The 22,980-nt window shown below is 36.5% G+C and overlaps 1 protein-coding gene across 4 annotated transcripts in view; it reads left to right on the top strand.

Annotated features, from left to right (window-relative positions):
• The window catches only part of LOC105225270 (ecdysone-induced protein 74EF), a 168,453-nt gene extending 145,799 nt beyond the window's left edge, over positions 1 to 22,654 (top strand). For all 4 annotated transcript variants that reach the window (XM_049458800.1, XM_049458799.1, XM_049458798.1 and 1 more), the window contains 4 exons: positions 13,251 to 13,643; positions 13,793 to 14,008; positions 17,805 to 18,606; positions 19,971 to 22,654. In XM_049458800.1, the coding sequence (XP_049314757.1) occupies positions 13,251 to 13,643; positions 13,793 to 14,008; positions 17,805 to 18,535 (1,340 nt within the window). In that variant the 3' untranslated portion in view covers positions 18,536 to 18,606; positions 19,971 to 22,654. The remainder of the gene's footprint in view (positions 1 to 13,250; positions 13,644 to 13,792; positions 14,009 to 17,804; positions 18,607 to 19,970) is intronic.
• Positions 22,655 to 22,980: the final 326 nt, after the last annotated feature.

Below are 22,980 nucleotides of genomic sequence, written 5' to 3'. Positions count from 1 at the left end.
ATGAGCTTCTAATTCTAGCGGGAGCCTTACAGCGACCTAATCTCTAATTTCAATAAAAGCTCTTGCTCTCTATAAATTATTACCTCGAATTAGTTTAGTTAAGCACAGAATTATTTCTTTATATGTATATGTACATGTATATACATTTATGCATATACATACATATGTACATTGTTGCTTACCTGAAATAAACCCGGTTAACGAAGTAAGATTTTATCTCCTGTAACTGTTTCATCACCAAACACGACTTTTTGAGCAGGAATATTTGGCAAATCGCTTTGACAAATATTGACAAAAGCAATGCTAAACGCCATTAAAACCTGAGCATTTTTTTGGAACAATTTAATACATATGTACATGCATATAACAAATAGTAACCGCTATTTGAGAAGTACAGAAGATATCTCTTTGAGAATGATTAAATATCAGTAAGACTTTCTTTTCTTAAATGCTGCATACTCTAAGAGCAACTATACATAAAAAATTAAAAAATTGTGTATGAACACATAAATAACATTTTTGTAGACAAAGAATCATTTAAAGAAGACATTTATCCGGAAGACACGAAAAACTGTTTATACATATGTACATAAGCTTATAATGCACACGGTTTGACTTATTCACCAAGTAGGCGTTGAGCAAAGAAAACGTATAAATGAGAGTGAAATTTCTCCGAATCTCCGTGAACGCCTCTCAGAGTTCTTCGAACACACAACAGTATATACCTACAAGTATGTACATATGTATCTACAATTCAGAATATAATAAAACGTAATCAGCCGTGGTATCATCAAAAAGTGGCAATAACAACAATAATTAACAAAAAATTCCAAAAAAAAAGAATGCAAAAAGAAACTCTCCGTCCACATGCCTGTACACATGTACATTTGTATGTATGTCGTTATATTATCCGAAAGACCTTGAACTTGAGACTAAATTTCCAAAATACGCGCATTCACACTCGCGCTGGCAACCGAACGGAACAACAAAGCAACGATTAAGCAACAGCAACACCAACCAAGCTGCGTTGGCTCCGCTGCCGCCGCCAACACCGACGACTTATCGAAGAATCCAACAAAAAATTCATTTTATTGACGGTGGCGCTCTTTCGTCACACAAAGCCACCGTACATACCGTATGTATGTATGTATGCGTATCATATATGGGAGTACGTATGAAGACAATTGGAAGCCAGTGCTCACATATACAATGTTATATGGCAAGTCAGTGGCTCTTCAAAGAACAGGAACTTTATTTCAGCCAAAGCAAATATGACGGCAGTTTTACGCCATAGCCGAACTCCCACCAAACAGACAACAAGCACATTCACACGCACAAATAGAATATGGCCGAAATTGTCTGTCTATTCGTTTGGTTCAACAGCTAATTGATGGAATAGCTGGCAGAATACAAACAATGCAGCAGTTGCTCTCCCACCACCCTGCGGTCTATTAAACACATGCATAAACATGTGTGTACATACATGCAAACATACGTGCGCCCACACATTCATACATGACTTCTGAATTTGCTGCTGTTCCTGTTTGTTGTGTTCCCTTTCGTTCCTTGTTTGTGCGAAGAAATTTTAATATTTTTCCATATATACATATGTACATACATATGTGTATTTGGTATGTATTTTGCTGCTTTGAACACAGAACTCGTGTATATTATGAGTGAATTATTTTTAGTTAAGTACCAATAAGCGGGAATAACAATTTTTGAGGCGCACAAAGCCAAATATATTAAACACTGCATACTTAGGTTATTATATGCGACATATGTATATACATATGTACATATACAATACGTACATCTTATACACGAAGGTAGAAAGTATCCACAAACACACATGGGAATGTAAATAATGAAACAACCTAGTGCCAAATAATTGGATATGACCATAATGCGGAAATAGAACTACAAACGAACATTATATACACCCCCGATTATAAATAGAACTAAATATAATATATCGAGATGTTTGTTCGAATTTGCAATGAAGAATGAGAAAAATGGGAGCGTACAAAATACAGCTTGTGCAAGAACTGGAACCGCTAGACCTTCCCAAGCGAAATCGTTTTGCTATATACATACATATGTAGACTCTTGAAAAGTTCCAAGAGGATCCGACGTTTTCAATGTTGATGCGATGATGATGCGATGAGGCCAATTTCTGGCTCAGTGGGCATGTAAAAAATCAAAATTGTCGCATTTTTAACGAAGAGAAACCTGAAGAGATTCAGGAGCAGCTGCTGTGGTTAATTGGCTATTGGAATCATCGGTCCATATTTGTTCAAAAATGATGTGGGTGAGAACGTAACTGTCAATGGTCAATTGAAGCTCGTGATCTCGGCAACATTTGGTTTGAACAAGACGGCGCCACTTCCTAAACATCGGTTTAATCAATAGATCTTTAGTGGATAATGCGCATCTCCAGTACGCTCAGAAGACACTATTGCTGCTGAGGAGCAGAGTATCGAAGAAGACAACAATTGGAGCTGTACACATCCACTTTATGAAACAATTTTGCAGACTTTGAAAATCAAACTCATGGAAGAGTTGAAGCCGAACAAACCTCATAGGCGCGTCACAAGTAAGGTGAATGGGCTCAAAACAAGATGACCGGGATCGATTCCGATTTTCACAATAAAATTTTATTCAGCGCTGAAGCTCACTTTTCGTTGAATGAGAATAATTATAATACACAAGCCATTGTTTAGATGCTGCATACTCCAAAAAGTCACTGTTTGTAGTATTTAAGGGTATCATGGGACCATATTTCTTCAATATTATATATTACAGTCGATGGAGAACTGTATAGAGCCATGATTAATGACTTTTTCGCGTCTGAATTGGAGAATGTTGATATGAAAGAGCTTTGGTTCCAACTTATTGAAGGAAAATTTTGAAGTGACCTCCAAGATTGAGCGATTTAACACTGTGGAACTAGTTTTATGGGGTTATGTGAAGCCGCTTGTCACGGCAGATAAGTCCGAGACGATTAACACCTTTAACGATAATATTCGGCGTTTTATTGCAGACAAACGGCCAAACTTCATTCTTTTCTCGAGTGAAAAACTGCAAAAGTCATGTACAAAATGGTAGATCGGAAGTACAATAAATTGCTATTGGCATGCGATTGAGGAGACTGTAGTAGACTGGTCGGAATACTAACTGGTCACTGCCTGGTGGTGTCGCACGGTCGAGGAATGAGGCTGACTGATCGAAAAGACTGCAGGATATGTCTAAAACAAGGCATCATTGAAACAATAGATCATCGTTCATTTGTACCGCATTTGCAAGACTATGCTGTACGCAACTGAGGTCCCCATAGTATGATACACTGTAGAAGGTACCGATAGTGAAGCCACAAAGTCAAATGCAGGCATCTCAAAGAATGACCTAGTAACTGAACTCCGTCTGGTATCGCGAGAATCAAAACTGGTATATGTGTGGCCTATTGGTCTACCAGACTAACCTAGCCTAATCACTATTTTCCAGATTTTAAATTGGGTTCATTTCACTTGAGTTTAACAGAGTTACAAAGAGTCTCCTCGCGGCGACTTGATGAGCAGTCTGATTAGACTGTTTCAGTTAAGTGGCTGTCGATTTAGGAATTTCTTTACACATCCAAAATGAGCAGTTATATGTTCAGAGCATGAGTTGTGATTCATATATGGATATAAGTGACGAACTTAAACTAGAATTCAAAGAAAACCGCTAAATGACTGATAATTTCTCTAACACGGAAATATACGATTAATATTTTATTTCCTTTTGAACCCACCAGGCGCTCGTAATGCAGATATATTCGACTACTGCGGAGAAACAGTATGACGGAACGTGCATGCGACCCTGCGTATACTTAAGTATTTAACTTTAACTTGTATTTACTTGTAAATAAACCAGTCAGTCGGTTGCGCACGTGTAATTGCTTCAAGTGAAACAAAAATGTTTATATGTACTATACATACACATGCAAAATATTGCGAATACTTATTCAGGTTTTACAGTTTTCTTTTTGCGTTCCTCTACCTTCCGCCGCTGTGGTTGTTGTAAGTTTCGGCGTTGGCTTTTTGCTTTTACCGTTGCTGGTTTTTATTCATTGACCTACTATCCAAAATGTGATGTAACCGAATCAAGCGCGTTGAGCACAACAAAATTTAAGACCCAAGTTAGGGGTAACGGCAACTCATGCCGCGAAAATAAACGCCCGCAAAATATACAAGACACAGAAAAAAAACAAAGTCTGCAAAAACAACACTTGCAATAGCAGCCAACAGCAATAATAAACAAAATAACAAAACAAAGACACTCCATTAACATCAGATAAGGAAGCCACGAAACAGGTAGGAGAGTTCGGTTTGTAGTAACCGAAATGGGCCATATTGGCAATAATAGACAGAGCGTGGCTTAAACAGTTAGGTACACGAAAAAGTGGGTGTGCCACCGCAACGCTGAGAATTTTTGCGCTCCTCAATAACTATTTGGCGAAAACATTTAAAGGTCACAGTACAAGCCAAGTGGGTTATAGTGCTACCATTGGCGAACTGCTAGTACGCTACGTATGAGCAATAAGCATTTCCGCAACAAGTAAACGCTCCGTTTACTATTTACTTTGTATGTATGTAAATATGTGTGTATGGCATGCTCCATGAGCTGTCGTCGTTTTGTCTCTTGTATTATGATTATTTGCTTCAACAATGTGTACGCGCACGTATACCTCGAAATTTTGAAAGACTCATTTCGCTTGCTTCATGTCATTTATTATTTGTTGTCTGTCTGTTGAAGGGCTCATCCGGCCACATGCAATAAACAACTATGACAATTAAACGTCTTAACGAACGTCATCAAACATCGAGAATGTCGCGAACTAACGGCATAAATTAATTAAAAATTTTGAGCGCAAAGTTTTGGTATATTCCAAGAGACTACTTTTTTGCAATACAATTTGATGCCAAAAACTCGAATTATATGTATTAGGTCAGTGCAAAAACTTTAAAAATGATAAATAGTGAAAAAATTATATTATGTTGGAACCAATTAGAGAAAGAGAGATAAAATAACAAAAATTAAAGAAAACTAATTTGAGATCGATCTGAGGTCGCGTAGAGAAAAGGGAGGGGCTTTCTTGAATTTTGAGGGTTAAAAATGATTTATCTCGATTTCAGGTAAAACTACGAGACCTATACAAAAAAGTTATATGACGATGTTGTAGATAATGAAAAGACCTACATTTTTTGTATGAACACCTTCTTCACATAACCTCAAAATTTATGTGAAAAATTCAAATAAACAAGTTTCTGGGTTTTTTATTTTTAACTCGTACAAAGAATTTTTCATTTCACGAAATCGGGTCTAAACTTATCTTCTTGTATCCCAAAAGAACCGCACTTGTTTTATTTAAAATTCTATTTCCTCGTTTAATTATTATCGAGAAACCCCTAATTTTACATTATACAAATATACATTACAGCAAAGTTTTCCAGAAAATGCCAAAAAGAGCCCACTAGCTTTATTAGATAATGCACAAATAACGCTTGCTATCTCACATCTCTGCAAAATATATATATGTACATACATATTGTCCGATTTTCTTTATTGTCACTGTCCTTGTTAAGTCTGTGTTAGAGAGCAGTTCTGCAAGGTCACGTCCTCTTATCTTCTTCATTAAAGGTAGTATACCCAAAAAAAAAAAAAAATCTGAATAATAAGTTAGATAGGTTTTGCACTGCGACCTATGGTCTATTGTGCCCTCCCCTATATCACATATGGTCACAAAGGTTCAGCATCCTTAAAAATTCCTGGGGCCTATTGGATGCGACTGAGGTGATGTTATCCCTTTCCTCGTAGATGTAACCTAGGACCTTGAGCCTGTTTCTGCAAATTGCTGAGCAATCCAAAATCAGGTGTTCTGGAGTTTCCTTTTCCATGTCGCAGAACAGTAGTTTGCGCAAGACTATGCCCATGTTGGACAAGTGCTTCCAGAGCCTGCAGTGCCCTGTGTAGATCAGAGCGATCTAGTTTGCCGGCCAGCTCATTGCCGGCTACCTTTTTATGCCGCGGCACTCACATTAGGTGTACCAAGTTGCACACTGATAGGCGGTTCAGCTTTTCTATACACTCCTTAACCAAAAGCGATTTAACCTCATACGCTGAGATCGCATTTTGCCGCTTGACAATCGCTAAATATAACCATACGCTGGTTGCGATAGTTGGGGTGAAGATTGATTTCTGAGCACTGACTTCTGCGTGAAAGATGCTCGAAAAACGTCCCATTGGTGTGGATAGTTTGCGGTCCCGCAATTCTAATGCCTTCCGGTGATATCGAGCCGTCAGTGTATCACTGAATAGTTCTGCCCCTCAGTAGTAGGTCGAGCGTGGTCGTCGTGCCACTCCGCCTTACTGTCGAAATAATCGGTTATATAGAAGATATCGATATATGCAGTTGTACGATCTGTCCGATTCCGGCAATTAATCAATAGAATATCAAAATGTTGCCATGTATTACATTTCATTTGAATATCCTAAAAACTGAGGAAGAAATTTTTTTATAAAAAGCTAAACTTCGCCTTAACTTTGCTGTTTTAAAACCGGTCTTAAACCCATATTATTTTGGGTAAAGTTGTTCAGAATGACTCAGGAATATTTTCCGCATATCCGATTTTTCCGTTAGCTCACTGCAAATCAACCCTTCTATAATTTATTTACATACATATCTATATATAAGTATTAAGTATATTTCTATTTAAGCACTTAATTTGTGTTGATAAGAAGGTGCATTTTCTGGTAGAAAGAAAAGCGACATTTTCATTTCTTTGACCTTTTAGTCGTTTCACTTTAGAGAAGTTGCCAACTATTGGCTGTGACGCCTTTTACCGTATTCACAACCGCAGGCGCTATCGAATGTGTATTGTTATTGTTACTGCAATCAAGCATTGCCTACAAATTTCTATACATAAATAGATGCTTACATATGTACATAACGTTTGCAAAACATACGAATCCACCCGCACCGCCAAAACGTAAAGAGCAATGGTTTACGGATTTATGGCAGTTTTGTAGCTCAAGTGAGGCGGCAACAAACACTCACAGCCAAATGCATAGCACGCTCTTGCGTGTTTGTTAGTCAAGAGAAGTCAAAGAATGGCTACACCGTAACTATGAAGCAACCCAGCGCAACTTACATATGCCAAACACACACACATACATAAACAAAAAGCGTTGCTATAAAGCGTACAACAACGATAACAACAACAATAGCTACAATAGTAGCAATAAAAGCTAGTGTATGTAAACGCACAGCGGCGGCAGCGTAGCGATTGCAAAAAGCAAAATAACAACATGCAATAATGCAGCCAACAAAGCATAAATTGTGAACGACGACTACTATGCCGACAAGCCTTGACCTGATTTCTCTTCCTCTCTCGCGGCCACACGTTCGTCGTATGCACATTGCTGGGCATTTACATGCATGCATGTGTATATGTATGGTGTGTACATGTGAATAAGTACATTTGTGTAAGTCGATGTAAGTATATGGATTATATGCAGAAGTGTGTGCTGCACTCGCGCATATTTTCATATTAACTATTTCATGCACATACCCACTTATATACATACAAAAATATGAATATAAAAATATATATTGACATACCCACTTATATACATACAAAAATATGAATATAAAAATATATATTGACATATGTATGAATGCATGAATATACATATATATATATTACATTGCTTCCACGCACTTGTCGGCTAGTGTTGGTGCGCTGCGTCTCTCAATTGCAATAGGTTGGTGGGTGTATGTGTGCGACTGCAGTGCAGCGAAATTGCACACCTACATTTGTATGTATGTATGTATGTATATATAAACGCGATGCAACGCAGTCATTCAAATAAGCGATGGAGGCACTTCGGTAGGCACACGCTCTCGCCATAGGCGCAGCACTCAAAGCTGCTGATCGCTGTTGCAGCGAGTATTCACTATTTAACCAGTTGCATGAATGTAAACGCCGCCGCCTCGGCTGGCAGTGCTGCCTCACAAGTTTATTGCAGTTGGAGGAAGAGCTGCCTGCCTACACTCAACGATTTCCTCCGTGCGAAGTTCGCTTGCACTTTCATGAATTCGCTCTGAACCGAGCGTTCCAACAGTGGAGTAATTAGAACTTTTATGTAAAAAAATAACACCTTCGTGACTTAGAGGCAAATATAGGAAACTATTTAGATGTGTAAAGTGCCATGATGTATGCGTCTTCTGGAGGGCGCTCGAAGAGGCTATAGTCATTAAGAAACTTGAGCGGCTCTCACTGGCATCTGCGGTGCTCTACAGTAACAATGCTGCGAAGTGCGCTCTAAGGCTTAGGGAAGCTGGGTTGATGAAGGTGTCCGAAGAAGAACCAGCCGAATTCTCCTCCTTCAACTACATTCCTGAAAACTTGTATCAATGCGTCTCAGGCGGATTTTTCTATGCTTACATACTGATAAGAGATACATGAATGGGAAGGAATCGTTAGAGATTTGGCGCAGTTAGCTTCTTCACGGATGGGTTGAAACTAGGAGGGAAAGCTGAATGGGGAGATATCTGTAAGCTCTCCGTAAATCTTAGCTTTAGGCAACTATACAGGTGTAAGTATAAGTACTGCTATGAAGTGCGCAGCTCTTTGGAGGGATAAGCTAGTCAAGGAGTGTCTTTCCTCGCTATAAATAGCTTCAATCTATTATATGGTCAGACTCGTTTTTGTCCCGGTCACAGCGGTAACTGCAGAGCCGATAAGCCAGATAGGGGGGGAATTTTGGACCGGATCACATCGAATGAGGGCATTTAATCCCGATCATATCGAAATGGGACCGAGTTGGCTGTTTTGCAACTTGAGTTCTACAACTGGACCAATGGAACTCGCTTATGATTAGTAAGCGCTGGTCAACGATCCGCTCTTGTCTACTTAACTACTTGCTTTTAAAGTTTATGTTGCCGCCATCGTGGGGTTTCTTACCAGACATTTTCCAATAGACATTCATGCGGTAAAGCTAAAAATCTTATCGGCCGGTAGTTGTCAAAGTTGTATGAAGAGCGGTAAGATCTAAACATCCAGTTTACTGCTTCAAAGTCCAGTCTTTGCGAGAGCTTAATCTTTAAGTCACAAGAGTCCGACAATTTTGAGTCAGAAAATTGTCTGCATTTTCTTTTATATCGCATTCTCTAATACTTGATGTCAATATTCATTTAAAACCGATGGTTATTGCAACTTCATCTTTATCTGTCATTCTCTAGCCTATGAAAACTGGTTTGGCCAACGGAAAGAGTCCTCGTGTGAGCAAAGTCTATGTTTCTTCGAAAGAGTATCTATGTATATTCTCAAACCATTATAGAGCTATTTTCCGTCTTTCATTCGAACACTTGGCAAGCAAATTTAGGGTCGTGCTTTGCGACACTGTACCACTGTGCATCACTTGCGGCGCTACGTTTCGTTTGAGTCCAACGTATATGCGCCTATTTGAGAGTGTACGAGTATGCATCGCAGCGAAGTGCAGTGGCAGCGTTAGAGAGTCAAGCATTTAAGTGTTCAAGCGTCCAACTAATACCAAATCACAGCATCTGGCGATAGAAAATAGTGAAAATACACTTTTACTTTCATTTTCTTCGCTGCACTTCAATGCACCGACGCTTTGGTGGAGATGATAATTGCTGGCAGTCATTGCTTTGCCGCTGGTGCAATGGTGTTTGCTGTGAGGTTTTTGTATTTGTTTTTTTTTCTGTTTTTGTTTTTGTGACACTACTGGGGAAAGCAAAGTGGCGAGCGACGACCACGCTCACGAAACCCGTTTCACAGCCGTGATAAATTGCATGCAATGCCGCACACCGCACACCGCACCACCGCCGTCACTTTTGCTTGTGCATTTTCTCATTTTCTATTAATATTTTTTCTGCTTTTTGCTGCGATTTCGATTTCATTTTCATTTTGCTGTTCGCAGTTCGCTTTTGCTTTCTTCGTCGCTTGCATATTTACAATTAATTTAAAAAGTGGTGTCCGCGTCATGCCACTATGCTGTGTACAAATATGCTTGGGTGTCGTTGTTGTTGGCGTGCAGTTTTGTTTGTTGTTGTTGTTGCTTTGCACTGACTTGGGAAAAATAAATATTTTCATTATTACTAATTTAGTCCCAGTTGACAGTTGTTTGGCTAGTTGCTGAGCTGTTGGCTGGCTGCTAGCAAACCGGGTCAATGTCACTGTGGACTCGCTGGTCGCAGCGAAGGCGCGCGCATTGTTTTTGTTTGCTGTTCGCTCCGACGCGCCTCTTAGCTTGGCCGAGCGCACATAGTTTTGAAATGTTCATTATGAGCGATGGCGTTGGCGATGACGAGGCTTAGCAGTTTCTTGACCGGACACTAGCTGGTTGGGCCAAATTTAACTGCACTTTGATATAAATTATGAACGGAAACGGAAATGGGTTTCATATTGGGCAAAGTTTGATACATACACCAACAATATGTAGCCAAATTGTTTAGTGCTGCAAATGTTGCTACCTTTGTCACCTTGTCACATGCAAGATACAGCGAAACCAGTATAAGTATGTACAGGCGTTAGGGTGTCCATTATTTACCAAGTATAATAGATTTTTTATTATTATATGTACCCAGTTTGTAACGAAGTTTATAACTCCCCGTAGGAAATATAGGAAATATGAGAGACTCTGTAAAATATATTTATAAATGAGCTGGATGATGAACGGAGTCGATTTAGCCATCTATGTATGTCCGTCCGCCTGCCTATACAGACTATTTACAATTTCCCTCAATTTCCAAAATAGCTATCTGACATTTCGCTCACGTTCTTTCCTCCTCAAAAGCTGCTTATTTGTCGGAAGAAGTCAATATTGGACCACTATAGTAAAGGGTGATTTTTTAAGAGCTATCATACAAACTAAACAATCGGAGTCAAGTGCTGGTATGGAAAATTTGTTTATTTGACAAGATATCTGCACGACATTTGTCATGGAATATTGTCCGAGACAGCGTCTTAGGTGGTCCATTCGGAAAGTCCAATTTTGGGCAACTTTTTCGAGCATTTCGGCCGGAATAGCCCGAATTTCTTCGGAAATGTTGTCTTCCAAAGCTGGAATAGTTGCTGGCTTATTTCTGTAGACTTTAGACTTGACGTAGCCCCACAAAAAATAGTCTAAAGGCGTTAAATCGCATGATCTTGGTGGCCAACTTACGGGTCCATTTCTTGAGATGAATTGTTGTCCGAAGTTTTCCCTCAAAATGGCCATAGAATCGCGAGCTGTGTGGCATGTAGCGCCATCTTGTTGAAACCACATGTCAACCAAGTTCAGTTCTTCCATTTTTGGCAACAAAAAGTTTGTTAGCATCGAACGATAGCGATCGCCATTCACCGTAACGTTGCGTCCAACAGCATCTTTGAAAAAATACGGTCCAATGATTCCACCAGCGTACAAACCACACCAAACAGTGCATTTTTCGGGATGCATGGGCAGTTCTTGAACGGCTTCTGGTTGCTCTTCACCCCAAATGCGGCAATTTTTCTTATTTACGTAGCCATTCAACCAGAAATGAGCCTCATCGCTGAACAAAATTTGTCGATAAACACATTTCGAACCGAACACTGATTTTGGTAATAAAATTCAATGATTTGCAAGCGTTGCTCGTTAGTAAGTCTATTCATGATGAAATGTCAAAGCATACTGAGCATCTTTCTCTTTGACACCATGTCTGAAATCCCACGTGATCTGTCAAATACTAATGCATGAAAATCCTAACCTCAAAAAAATCACCCGTTATATATGTAAGTAGCTATCATACAAACTAAGCAATCGGCATCAAGTGCTTGTATAGAAAATTTGTTTATTTGACAAGATATCTGCACGAAATTTGTCATGGAATATTGTCCGAGACAGCGGTATAATCGCCGGACCAGATCGGATCATCGGATCGAAACATATAGCTGCCATACAAGCAGCACAGTCTAAATGGTCTTGTATGGAAAAATTTTTATTTGACAAGGAAAATTCGGAAATTCGGCTCAAATTTTTTGTCCAAAGTAGCGGTAAAAATTTCGAAGAAATTGTTGTAAATTGACCACTTGGCACTAGTATAGCATTTAGCTGTCATACAAACTTGAACGATCATTTTGTATGGTAAACTTTTTCATTTGACGAGATATCTTCAAAAAAATTGACTTGGCTTAATATTCAAAAAAACGGAAGAAAAGTATTCCACGTAAATAAGCCATTTTACTTTATTTTTACGGTATATTAGGTAGTCGAAAAAGTCTTTTCGCATTTCTAATCAAACTTCAACTTATTTTTTTTTATATTTTTACTAATAAAATCTTACCTTTCCAACACTATGTGGTATGACACAGTGTGATTGATAGCACTGGAGATATACGATTCCAACGGCATCTATTGACAAAATACGAAAAGACTTTTTCGACTACCCAATATTTAATATAAGTTTTTTGATTTTTGAACCTTTGCAAAAAAACAAAATTATCTCAAAAGCAAATAAACGATAACTTTAGAAAAAGCTTATTCTAGTACGAAATTTTCCGCTTTAAAAAATGTGAAATTTTTCATAAAAATAATCCTATAAAAGTTAAACGCAGTTAAAATTATATAAGCCTTTTTTGTAGGGCGGGAAATTCTGTACCAATATGAAAAAAGCAGCTTGGGAAATAACATACGCCCCAACGAACATACATATGTATGTAGTTATGTGTGTGATCACACGTGACGCTTATAAATAGTTGGAATTCTTGAGTTCTATGGAACTGCTGATATAATGTTATTACATATTTCCGTGATGTGTAAACCAGCAATTTATATTTCCACCTAACTTCAGCGAATTCTCAAAGCGGGAAACTCCCGTGACCACAGCAGGTGGGCGCAGCCCAGTCGCTTGCCACCCAGTAACCTGCTGCCACCTATGAGCACACGCTTTTCCCCATCAAACCGGTTAACTGAGAAACCGATTTGTCAACTAATTGCTTTTGCACACATATATACATACATACATATTTATAGGTTTTACTATTAAAGCAGTTGTGAATAAAATTTGATTACATGCAAACACATACATACATAAATGTATGTATATACATATGTAACACACAGTTTCATTTATTATTTATTTATTAGGAAAATCGCTAGTAAAATTAGTATATTGGTACACTTTGGCAATTTATTTTATAATTTATTATTTTTTCTACTCTTCGCAGATACTGAAATTCCAGTTATAAAGCAATCAACAAGTCCAGGTCCTTTGTTGACACACCATCAACATCATCATCACCAGCAGCAACAACAGCAACTGCAACAGCAACAAGCAACGCATCAGCAAGCACAGAGCAATACATATGCGGGATCTCCAAGTGTTATACACATAAAAGCCGAACAAAATGTTGTACTTTCTCCACCACACCTCCAGCAGACAGCCCAACAGCAACAGCTTGTTAATGGTCTGTCACAGCATGGCGGCCCACTCTCAGGGTCAGGTGCAAATAACCAGCTCCAACCACTAGCCATACCACACCGGCCATTGCTACACAATCTGCTGAGTGGTGGCTCGATACACAATTCACATCATAGAACCTACGGATCAGCTACAACCGGTAGGCAACAAGCTCTTATCACAGTTATTTATAATTTCGTAACAAACCAAATATTTTTGCTAACTACTCTCTTAGTTTGTATTCAAAACTTTAATGCTCGTTAATGGTATACAAAATAATATTTCATCTCAAATTATTTGCATTCGAAGGTTCCTTTCCGCCAAGCCCTGCCGATAGTGGTGTCTCTGACGTGGACAGTTCTAGCTCTGGTGGTCAGCCGTGCAGTGATGAGATAAAAGCGAGGCTTGGCATACCGGCCCATTGTCACCCGCATGCATCGCATATACCGTCAGGCACGTTTCTACATCCCAATCTCTATCAAAATTCAGCGTCCTTACGGAACATATGGAATCGAAGTGTTGGAAGTAAGTGTATACAATTTAAAAAACTTTTATTTGCACACAAAAACCACTTAAGCTGAACATGTAGGTATTGAAAGTATTGAAGTTCGAAGAAAATTAAAAATTAAGGTGATATTTTAGTCAAGAAGCACCAATTTCAGCTAATTTTTTGAGTCTCGTGAAAAACGAGTAATTACTTATTTTTCTATCCAGTTTTTATTAGATTTTTATTAACATTAGAAAGATACTCAAAAAATTTAAAAAGCAAAAAAAGTATACAAATTTCAAAATCAAGTCTCAAAAAATTGCCAAGTGACCCTGCTCACGATTTCAATCCTTTGAAATAAAAAATATTAATATAGTATAATAATGTCACAATGTTTGTTTCAACGGAAAAGTTGGACAATTTTTTTTACGAAATCAAGGCTGCCTGAATAAAAAATTTTATACCATTTTTGACTGTTTCAAATTTAAAAAAAATAGTGAAAATTGAAAGTTGCGGATATGGATAGTTTCACACATAGACACGTCTCCAAAATGTCTCAAAATTTCAACATCTGTCCAGTAGAACCTGAGTACTCATGGGTATCGTTTTGACAAAAGTGAAGACAGTTTCCATAAAAACGCGTTTAAAGTTTCAGTTCCTGACCAACCAGTTTGAATCAGAAAAATACCTACATATGCATATCTCCGAAAATAATTTGAATTTCGACAAATCCTCTCGTAGAAATATTCTGGAACAGTTTTAACTTGGAATAAAAAAAGATCGATTTTTTATCGAGGAAAATTTTTAGTTAGAAAATCAATTTTTTATCGATGAAAAGTTTGAACTTTGAATAAAAAAGATCGATTTTTTTATCGAGGAAAATTTTTAATTAAAAAATTGATTTTTTATCGATAAAATTTTTAATTAAGAAATCGATTTTTTATCGATGAAAAGTTTGAACTTTGAATAAAAAATATCGATTTTTATCGAGGAAAATTTTTAATTGAAAAACAGATTTTTTATCGACGAAAACTTTGAAAAAAATCGATTTTTTATCGATGAAAACTTTGGATAAAAAATCGATTTTTTTTCTAGACCAGAACACCCCCTTAATGTTTAATATTTGATGACTGTTCTAAGTTGAAATAGTCTTGTGTGGGCTATAATAAATATTATTATTTGAAATCGATTTTTATTCCAAAGAAAAGCTTCCATTTAATACGGTAGGTGACTCACCCCAACCAAGTATAATACAATTCTCTTGTCGGTTAGCTTAGTCTCAAATTTTGTGGTTAATTCTTACTAAGTTTTTCAAAACTTTCTGTCACGAGATCCATGAATACTGTAAGGATTAGATTAGATAGACGAGGAATGCACCGAAACCTTAGGTCTATTGTGCTCTCTCCTAAATCACAAAGACTCCAATATATACCATACTATAAGGTCCTCTGTTCGCGATTGAATATAGTTTACATTGTAGGTATTTTCTAGTAAACAATTGCCGAGCAATTTAGCCACAAAGCTTTGGGTTGCTTAATGCTTATTTGATACTGTGAGCGCATGCGTAAATGGCAGCGCCGCCGTTAAGCAAGCAACTTTATATGAATATATTGATATTTATTTAAAATTTTTCACAACTCGCATTAAAAATTGTGAGTGAACGAATTTTCCATTTTCGCCATGCAATGTGAGTGGCTTCCCAAACGCCTGCATAGTATTTAGCAAGGCACACACACCTAAGCAAACTCAAAAGCTATGTTCACTCACCGCTCACTAATATGCACACATACGCACGTACATATATACACATGTATGTATATATCCCCCCTTTCGAATGTGGTGCCGCACGTTAACCGCTATTCTCCAGTTATTGCAAAAACTCTCACTCTTAGCCTCGTCACACACAAAGGCACGTCGCTGCATACTAAGGCAAATACTTGTGCTTATAGCCGAATGCGTGTATGTACTACATATATGTATGTGTGTAGATATGCATGCATATTTCCACATTCGCTGCCGTGTTTGGCGCTTGCGTCGACGCTAACTGCGCTGGCTGCATGCATTCCCACTGACGCGTCGACAACCCTCCTCCCAACCGTATTTCGTATAGCCGCGCAAAATCAAATGCATAAATATGTACGAGTACATACATATGCGTGTGCGTACACATGTGTATAACGTTTGCGTCAGTTTGTTATGTATGTATGTTGTCATATGCGTACTGGCTATATATGCATTTCGCTAAGTTCGTCGTTTGTTGTTTATATTTTTGTATGTATGAATGAATTTGTGGTCATCGACACATTGCCTTTGCACGAAATCTGAAGGTCACAACTACAAACATTCAGCGCCGTAGCAAGACGAAGTGTTGCAAAGTGAGCGCCAAAACAATGAGCATGAGAGAAAAGCGGTGTGAGCAAAAATGACGTTCAACAGTGGAGACTGAGTACGCCAGACTAGCCCCCTAAAAATAAGATATCTCTTTGAATTCTACACATTCGCCAACGTGTTTATACCTTACACACAGATATTTGTGCTCGCATTCAGTTGTTTACAGGAACGCTTACAGTAGGTACGAGATGTTTGCGTTCAAGTTAGAAAGCGGACAGAATGTGAGTGCGCTTCTAAGTTTTCATAGGAGCGGTTTTAAAAATTATATTAAGCAAAATAAATGAATGTAATAATTTCGGAATTATGCTTAAAATATGTTTGAGTGCCCATTACAACATCTGCGTACGAAAAAAAAAATTAAATTGGTTTTTGAAATATTAAAATATTAGTTAGATATGTGATATAGGTGTCCGATCTGACCGATTGCGACAAATAATCAATAGAATTTGAAAATGAAATAAAAATAGAAACTAAAAATGCACCTGCTGAGGAACACATTTTTATGATCTCTAAAAAACCTGACCTTGTTAGAACCTCGGAGCTGACGCACCTCTAAAACACTGGGGTCTTCCGTCTATCACAACATGATCGATCTATCTGGTGGCTTTTCGATCCGAAGACAGCCAGGTGGCTTAATGAATTTTCATATGCTGGAATCTTGTACTACAGATAACCATATTTCCGGCCTGCGAGATCAATCAGCTTCAGCTCATTTGGGGATGTTTCATCGTGGAGGCTGAATTCATCGACCGTTGTACCAAAGATACTTTCTTTGCCCACCTTGGCGTTAAAGTCGCCAAGTACGATTTTGACTTCGTGTCGGGGGTAGCTCTCATAGGTGCGCTCTAAGCGCTCATAAAAGACATAATTGGGCACATCGTCCTGATTTAAATGGAGACCAATGAATGCTGGGACGCGGCGACGGAGCCTCTCTGCCACCACGAATCTTCTTGGACGGCGGTGATGTCAATCTTTACTCTTACAAGGACATCAACCAGCCGGGCAGCGAGACCTTCCCACTTAAGGGACGGGTGATTCCAGGTGCATGTTCTTAAATCGTAATCCTTAATACGTTTGCTGTGGTCGTCATCAAAAGGGGGGTGGGCTGTTTCGCCTTTTCGCTTTAGCTCGGCTTCAGACTTGGCTTCCCATGGGATACTTGGTCTAAAACCGAAAGCCGTAAGTTGCTTGAGCCATATGTAAAATAATCGTTTCTGGTCAATCCCAAGTGAATGGCGTTCAGAGAACTTCCCTCACTTGTGTGAACTTATACATATCACTCCATCCTCCTACATTATTGATCTCAAAATATTGCAAGATTGAGAGATGCTTACAAAACTCTCGGCTATATTCAAACTTAACCATTCCTTATTTATTTACTGCTAAAAATATTTATCTATGCTATCTACTTATATAAAAAAAATTGTCTTTCTTTTTTTTTAGTGCCCGATGGTTATTACATGCCACTAGGGAGCAGCACTAGTCCATCCAATAATGCGTCGGTGAGTAGCAGCAGTGGCCCGAATAGCGGCGCAGTCGGCGCCCTGAATAGTGCAAACTCAGCAGCATACTCCACGTCACCCTACTTTACAACTCCCTCCCCGCCACGCGCTAATCCCGGTCTAACGCCACATCATTCCCTGCACGCACACCAACAACACCTACACCATCATCAGCATTCCACGCTCGCGAATAGCCCAGCGAACGCGACTGGCGGTGTGCTGCATCAATCGAGTGTGATTCAGCCAACAACGTCCAATGTCAACTATGATCTCTCGTACATGCTGGAGCTTGGTGGTTTTCCACAGCGCAAAGTGAAAAAACCACGAAAGCCCAAAATCGAAATGGGTGTAAAGCGACGCAGCCGCGAAGGTTCCACAACATATCTGTGGGAATTCCTGCTCAAACTACTGCAGGACCGCGAATACTGTCCACGCTTTATTAAATGGACCAACCGTGAGAAGGGTGTATTTAAGCTGGTGGATTCAAAAGCGGTATCGCGACTATGGGGCATGCATAAAAACAAACCGGATATGAATTACGAGACAATGGGACGTGCATTACGGTACTATTACCAGCGCGGCATTCTGGCGAAAGTAGATGGCCAGCGGCTGGTGTATCAATTCGTGGACGTGCCAAAGGATATTGTGGAAATCGATTGCAATGGAGTGTAAAAGTATTGGATGTGCACGCATAAACATAAAACATGTAGAAAAACATTTTAAGCGCTGTGCATTCCATAAAGGTGAGTGTTGCCATATTCGCACTTAAATTTGTATGTATTAGGGTGGGTCAAAAACTAGGAATATTTTTTGTTATGCTTGGTATGCTGAAAAATGGGTTCTTAGACAACTCTACGTAAATCTCTGCTAGTTTGAGCTCTTAATTGCAATGTGAAGGCTCTCCGATTGGGATTAAATTAAATTTTTTCCAATATTTGGCACTAATATTATTTTTTGTTATTTTTTATTTATTTTTTTATTACTTTTTTGTATTTGTTTTTTTTTTTATTTTATTCATTTATTTTCTTTTCTTGTTAAATTTTTTTATCGGGAATTTGGGACTAAAAATTATTTTTGTTTTTTTTTTTTGTATTTGAAATGAATTTTTTTCCAGTATCTGCCTTTAATTTTTTTTTAGTTTTTGATTATTATGTTTTTGTTTTTTTTTTAATTTTTGTTAATTTTTTTTTTTAATTTGAAATTACGAATTAAAAATTATAATTTTTTTGTTTGATTTTTTATTATTTTGTTTTTTGTATCCCGCATTTGGGTTTATTTTTTTTAGTTTTAATTCCATTTTTGGGGATTAAAAATTTATTATTTGATTTTTTTTATTGATCACGTATTTGAAATAAACTTTTTTCTCAGTATTTGGTATTAAATTTTTTTTTTTTTAATTCTTTTAAATTTTTTTTTGTATTTTTTAATTGTTTTTTTTTTTTGTTTTATCCCGTATTTGGTTTTAAATTTTAATTCTTTAATTTTATTTTATTTTTTAATTTAGTTAATTTTTTTTAATCACTTATTTGAAATAAATTTTTTTCCAGGATTTCGGTTAAAATTTATTGTTTTTAGTTCATTTATTTTTTTTTTTTTTGTCTTTTTTAATTTTTTTTTGTTGTATCCCCTATTTGTTTTTAAATTTTAATTTTTTAATTTTCTTATATTTTTTAATTTATTTAAATTTATTTTAATCACGTATTTGAAATAAATTTTTTCCAGTATTTCGGCTTGAAATTCATTGCTTTTAGTTCATTTAGTTCTTTTATTTATTTTTTTTTTGATTTTTTTAATTGGTTTTGTTTGTATCCTATATATGGTTTTACATTTTATTTAGTTTTAATTCCATTTTTGGGAATAAAAAAATTTTATTCAAATGTTAAGGGGAAGAACTCATTCTAGATTCGAGAGATTTTCGTAGAGGTGTCTAAGACCCATTTATCGAAAAAAAAATTTTCGTGTTTTTGACACACCCTAATGTATATACGAACCTGCGTTATAAGAATTTTTGAATTTTTGCGCAAAAGCAAGATATGTTTCGAAATTATTTCGATTTTTTTTAATTTTTTGGACTCAATATACTCAGCGCCTTTTTCGGTATTTTCAGAACGCATCACATCACTTTCAAATGGATTTCAAGGAATGTACAAACAGTAGAAACCTGCTCGAAATCGCAGCCAAATTTCGGAAATGCAATTCTGCTTACACACACACACACACACACAATCTAAATAATATACGCGGCGTAGAGCAGTTTTTAAGGAAAGCAAGGATGCATACTGTAAAGAATTTGTATTTATTAGATCTTTTTTTATGTTAATAGTAGTTATGGTGAATTATATTGTAATTGTGTGTAAGGCTCGCTAAAATTAACTGTATATTTTAGATACACAATGATGATGCAAAAATTATGAATAATTATTATATATATATATATATTTATGTTTAAGAACAGATATGTTGATTACAAAAATGTTGTAATATTTTCAAATTGTTATTAATGATTAGTGAAATTAAAGAATGATGCGGAGAATGATGAAAATGATCCAAGGATCAATTTTAAGTATAAATCTATATAAATATTATATATATAAATTGTATGTACATGTATGTCTAGCTAAAGCATATGAATACTATTAATTTGTTTTTGTTGCTTATTTTATAGTAAACTCGTAATGATTATGGACAACACACATAAATATACTGTAATATTATTATGTAATATACATACATAAGTCATGAATGTTGAAAATTATTAACACTAGTTTTACTGTCCGTCAAATACTATGCCTACAAATGTTTTCTTGATTTTTACTGGTTTTTTTTGAGTTTACTAAATTTTCTACATAGAGCACAATAACAATAACAGCAACAACAACAACAATCACAAATACATATTACTCTCATTATGCCTGCTGCTTAACTGCGGGTTGAGAATTTTTCTCAAATCAACACATTTGGTTGCACTGATAAGGCGTTACATGGGTTTCCTCGCGCAGAAACGAACTATTTTTATATATTTTTTTTCATTTAAAAAACTAAATATTTTATACAAAATTTTTGTTATTCCAAAGTTGCATATTTTAGAAAGATTTTGTGAAAATTTGAAAGGAAAATATGCAAAACTCAGGCATTATGACGCACACGGAAAAGTGGCCGCGTTGACTGCTGAACTTCTTACAGAAACATCAAAAGTAAAAAAAAAAATATTTATTTTACTTAAGACCATAAACTAGCCGGGTATGGGACGTGGGAAAACCAAAAAAGTGAAATTTGTATTTTTGACAGAAATTTTTACAAAAAAAATGCAAATTTTGGTAAAAGTTTCGCGATTTTTTTTAGGTTGTAATTAAAAAATTCTTCGTTCGAGACTACAAGGTTACATTACGAAAACCTTTAAAATTTTATAAAAATCGGTTGAATAGTTTGCGAGAATTCTTGACAACCATCTTTGAAAACCAACACAGTTTCGAGAGAGCGTTTTCAATGACTAAAGACAACACAGTTTCGAGAGAGAGTTTTCAATGACTAAAGACAGCACAGTTTCGAGAGAGAGTTTTAAGTGATTAGATAGCTGACTTCCAGCGCGCAACTTTTCAAGGCAGTATCTCCAAAACGATTACTCGGATCAACTTGAGCACTTAGGACAAAATTGTAGAGATGTTATAGCACTCAATAAGACAATAAAAACGATTTTTTTGCAGCCATGAAACCCTTGTAACCACTTAAGTAGTACAATTTAGTATGGATTAGAGATGATTGTCGAATTACTCGAAAAATATTGGATATTAGAGTACAGACATATCCAATTGGAGTACAAAAAAAAAACAAATTTGCAATCAGTTGCGGATCTAAATATATTCTTATCACATAAACCGAGATAGAGCGCATAACTTCATTTCTGCTTTTCAAAGAATCGTTTCAAATGGCAGTAGTACAAATTAAATTAGTTATTGGACAGATGTGTGCATAACTTTTAAGAAAAACAAGTTGTGTATAAACAAGTTGAAATTGAACTTGCAGTTGAGTTGAGTTGAAGTTGACTTGAAGTTGAGTTGAAGTTGAAGTTGAGTTGAAGCTGACTTGAAGTTGAAGTTGAGTCAAACAAATATGTTAAACGTGTTATAGGGGGAAATTAGTGACCTAACGGTAAATAGATGAAACGAGCAATAAGGAAATAAAAAGTTTGTCGAAAATGTGGTCAATAACTGAAAAAAAATTTTGGCAAGATAAATGTGATAAATCGTGATATTGGAATTTTTAAACTAAATATTAAAGATATGGATGGAGGATAGCTGAAATTTGAAATAAATATTAAAGATATGGATGGAGAATAGCAGAGATTTGGGGACGCTTTGTGCGAAGAGTAGTATAGCTAAGAAAGCAACGCAGAAAATGACACAGATATTTATGTAGACGAGAGCAAAAATGGATGAGAATAAGCAGATTTTGTATTACTGAAATTTACAACTTTTTTCGTGCTGTTGTTGTTGTTGTTATATGTATGTCACTCTTTTATTTGTGAAATATACTTCGAATTTTTTTCTTAACTGTTCGTAAAAGAAATGAATGTATTTGCCTTTTTGTTGCACTCGAGTTTTTTATTTACCGTCAAATGTCACTGCCGCATGCAAAAATAGCAGTAATTGTAATTTTTGAAAAAAAAAAAAGCAAAACAAAACCACAACCTAAAATAAATAATCTTCCAAACTATAAAAGGGACCAAGTCCTGTGGCCACTGCCCATATGTGCAATTTACACTTTTTTTATTAAAGTAAAAGAAAAAGAAAACTTAATAATGTTAGTATCATTTAAGTATTGTTTAAGTTGAAAAATACAAAAAATCAAAAAGCTGCATACTACATATGTACACGAGCAATATACAAATTCGTTTTCGACTTTTTTACGAAAATTTCAAAGAATTCATGCAATTTTTTCTGGTTCTTCTTATTTTGTTTAAATACTTATTTCAAATTTTTTCAAGAATTTTTGTTTCAAAAATTTATATTTTTCGAAAGTTTATTTTTTTCGAAAATTTATTTTTATTTTACTTAAGTTTATGAGCACACGAATCGGTTGTAAGTCTACATATGTAGGTTTTTTTTATTGTGACAACT

Source organism: Bactrocera dorsalis, chromosome 5, assembly GCF_023373825.1.
Source record: "Bactrocera dorsalis isolate Fly_Bdor chromosome 5, ASM2337382v1, whole genome shotgun sequence".
NCBI lineage: Eukaryota > Metazoa > Arthropoda > Insecta > Diptera > Tephritidae > Bactrocera > Bactrocera dorsalis.
The sequence above is the reverse complement of the archived record's forward strand: the minus strand, read 5'-3'. Positions and strand labels throughout refer to the sequence as shown.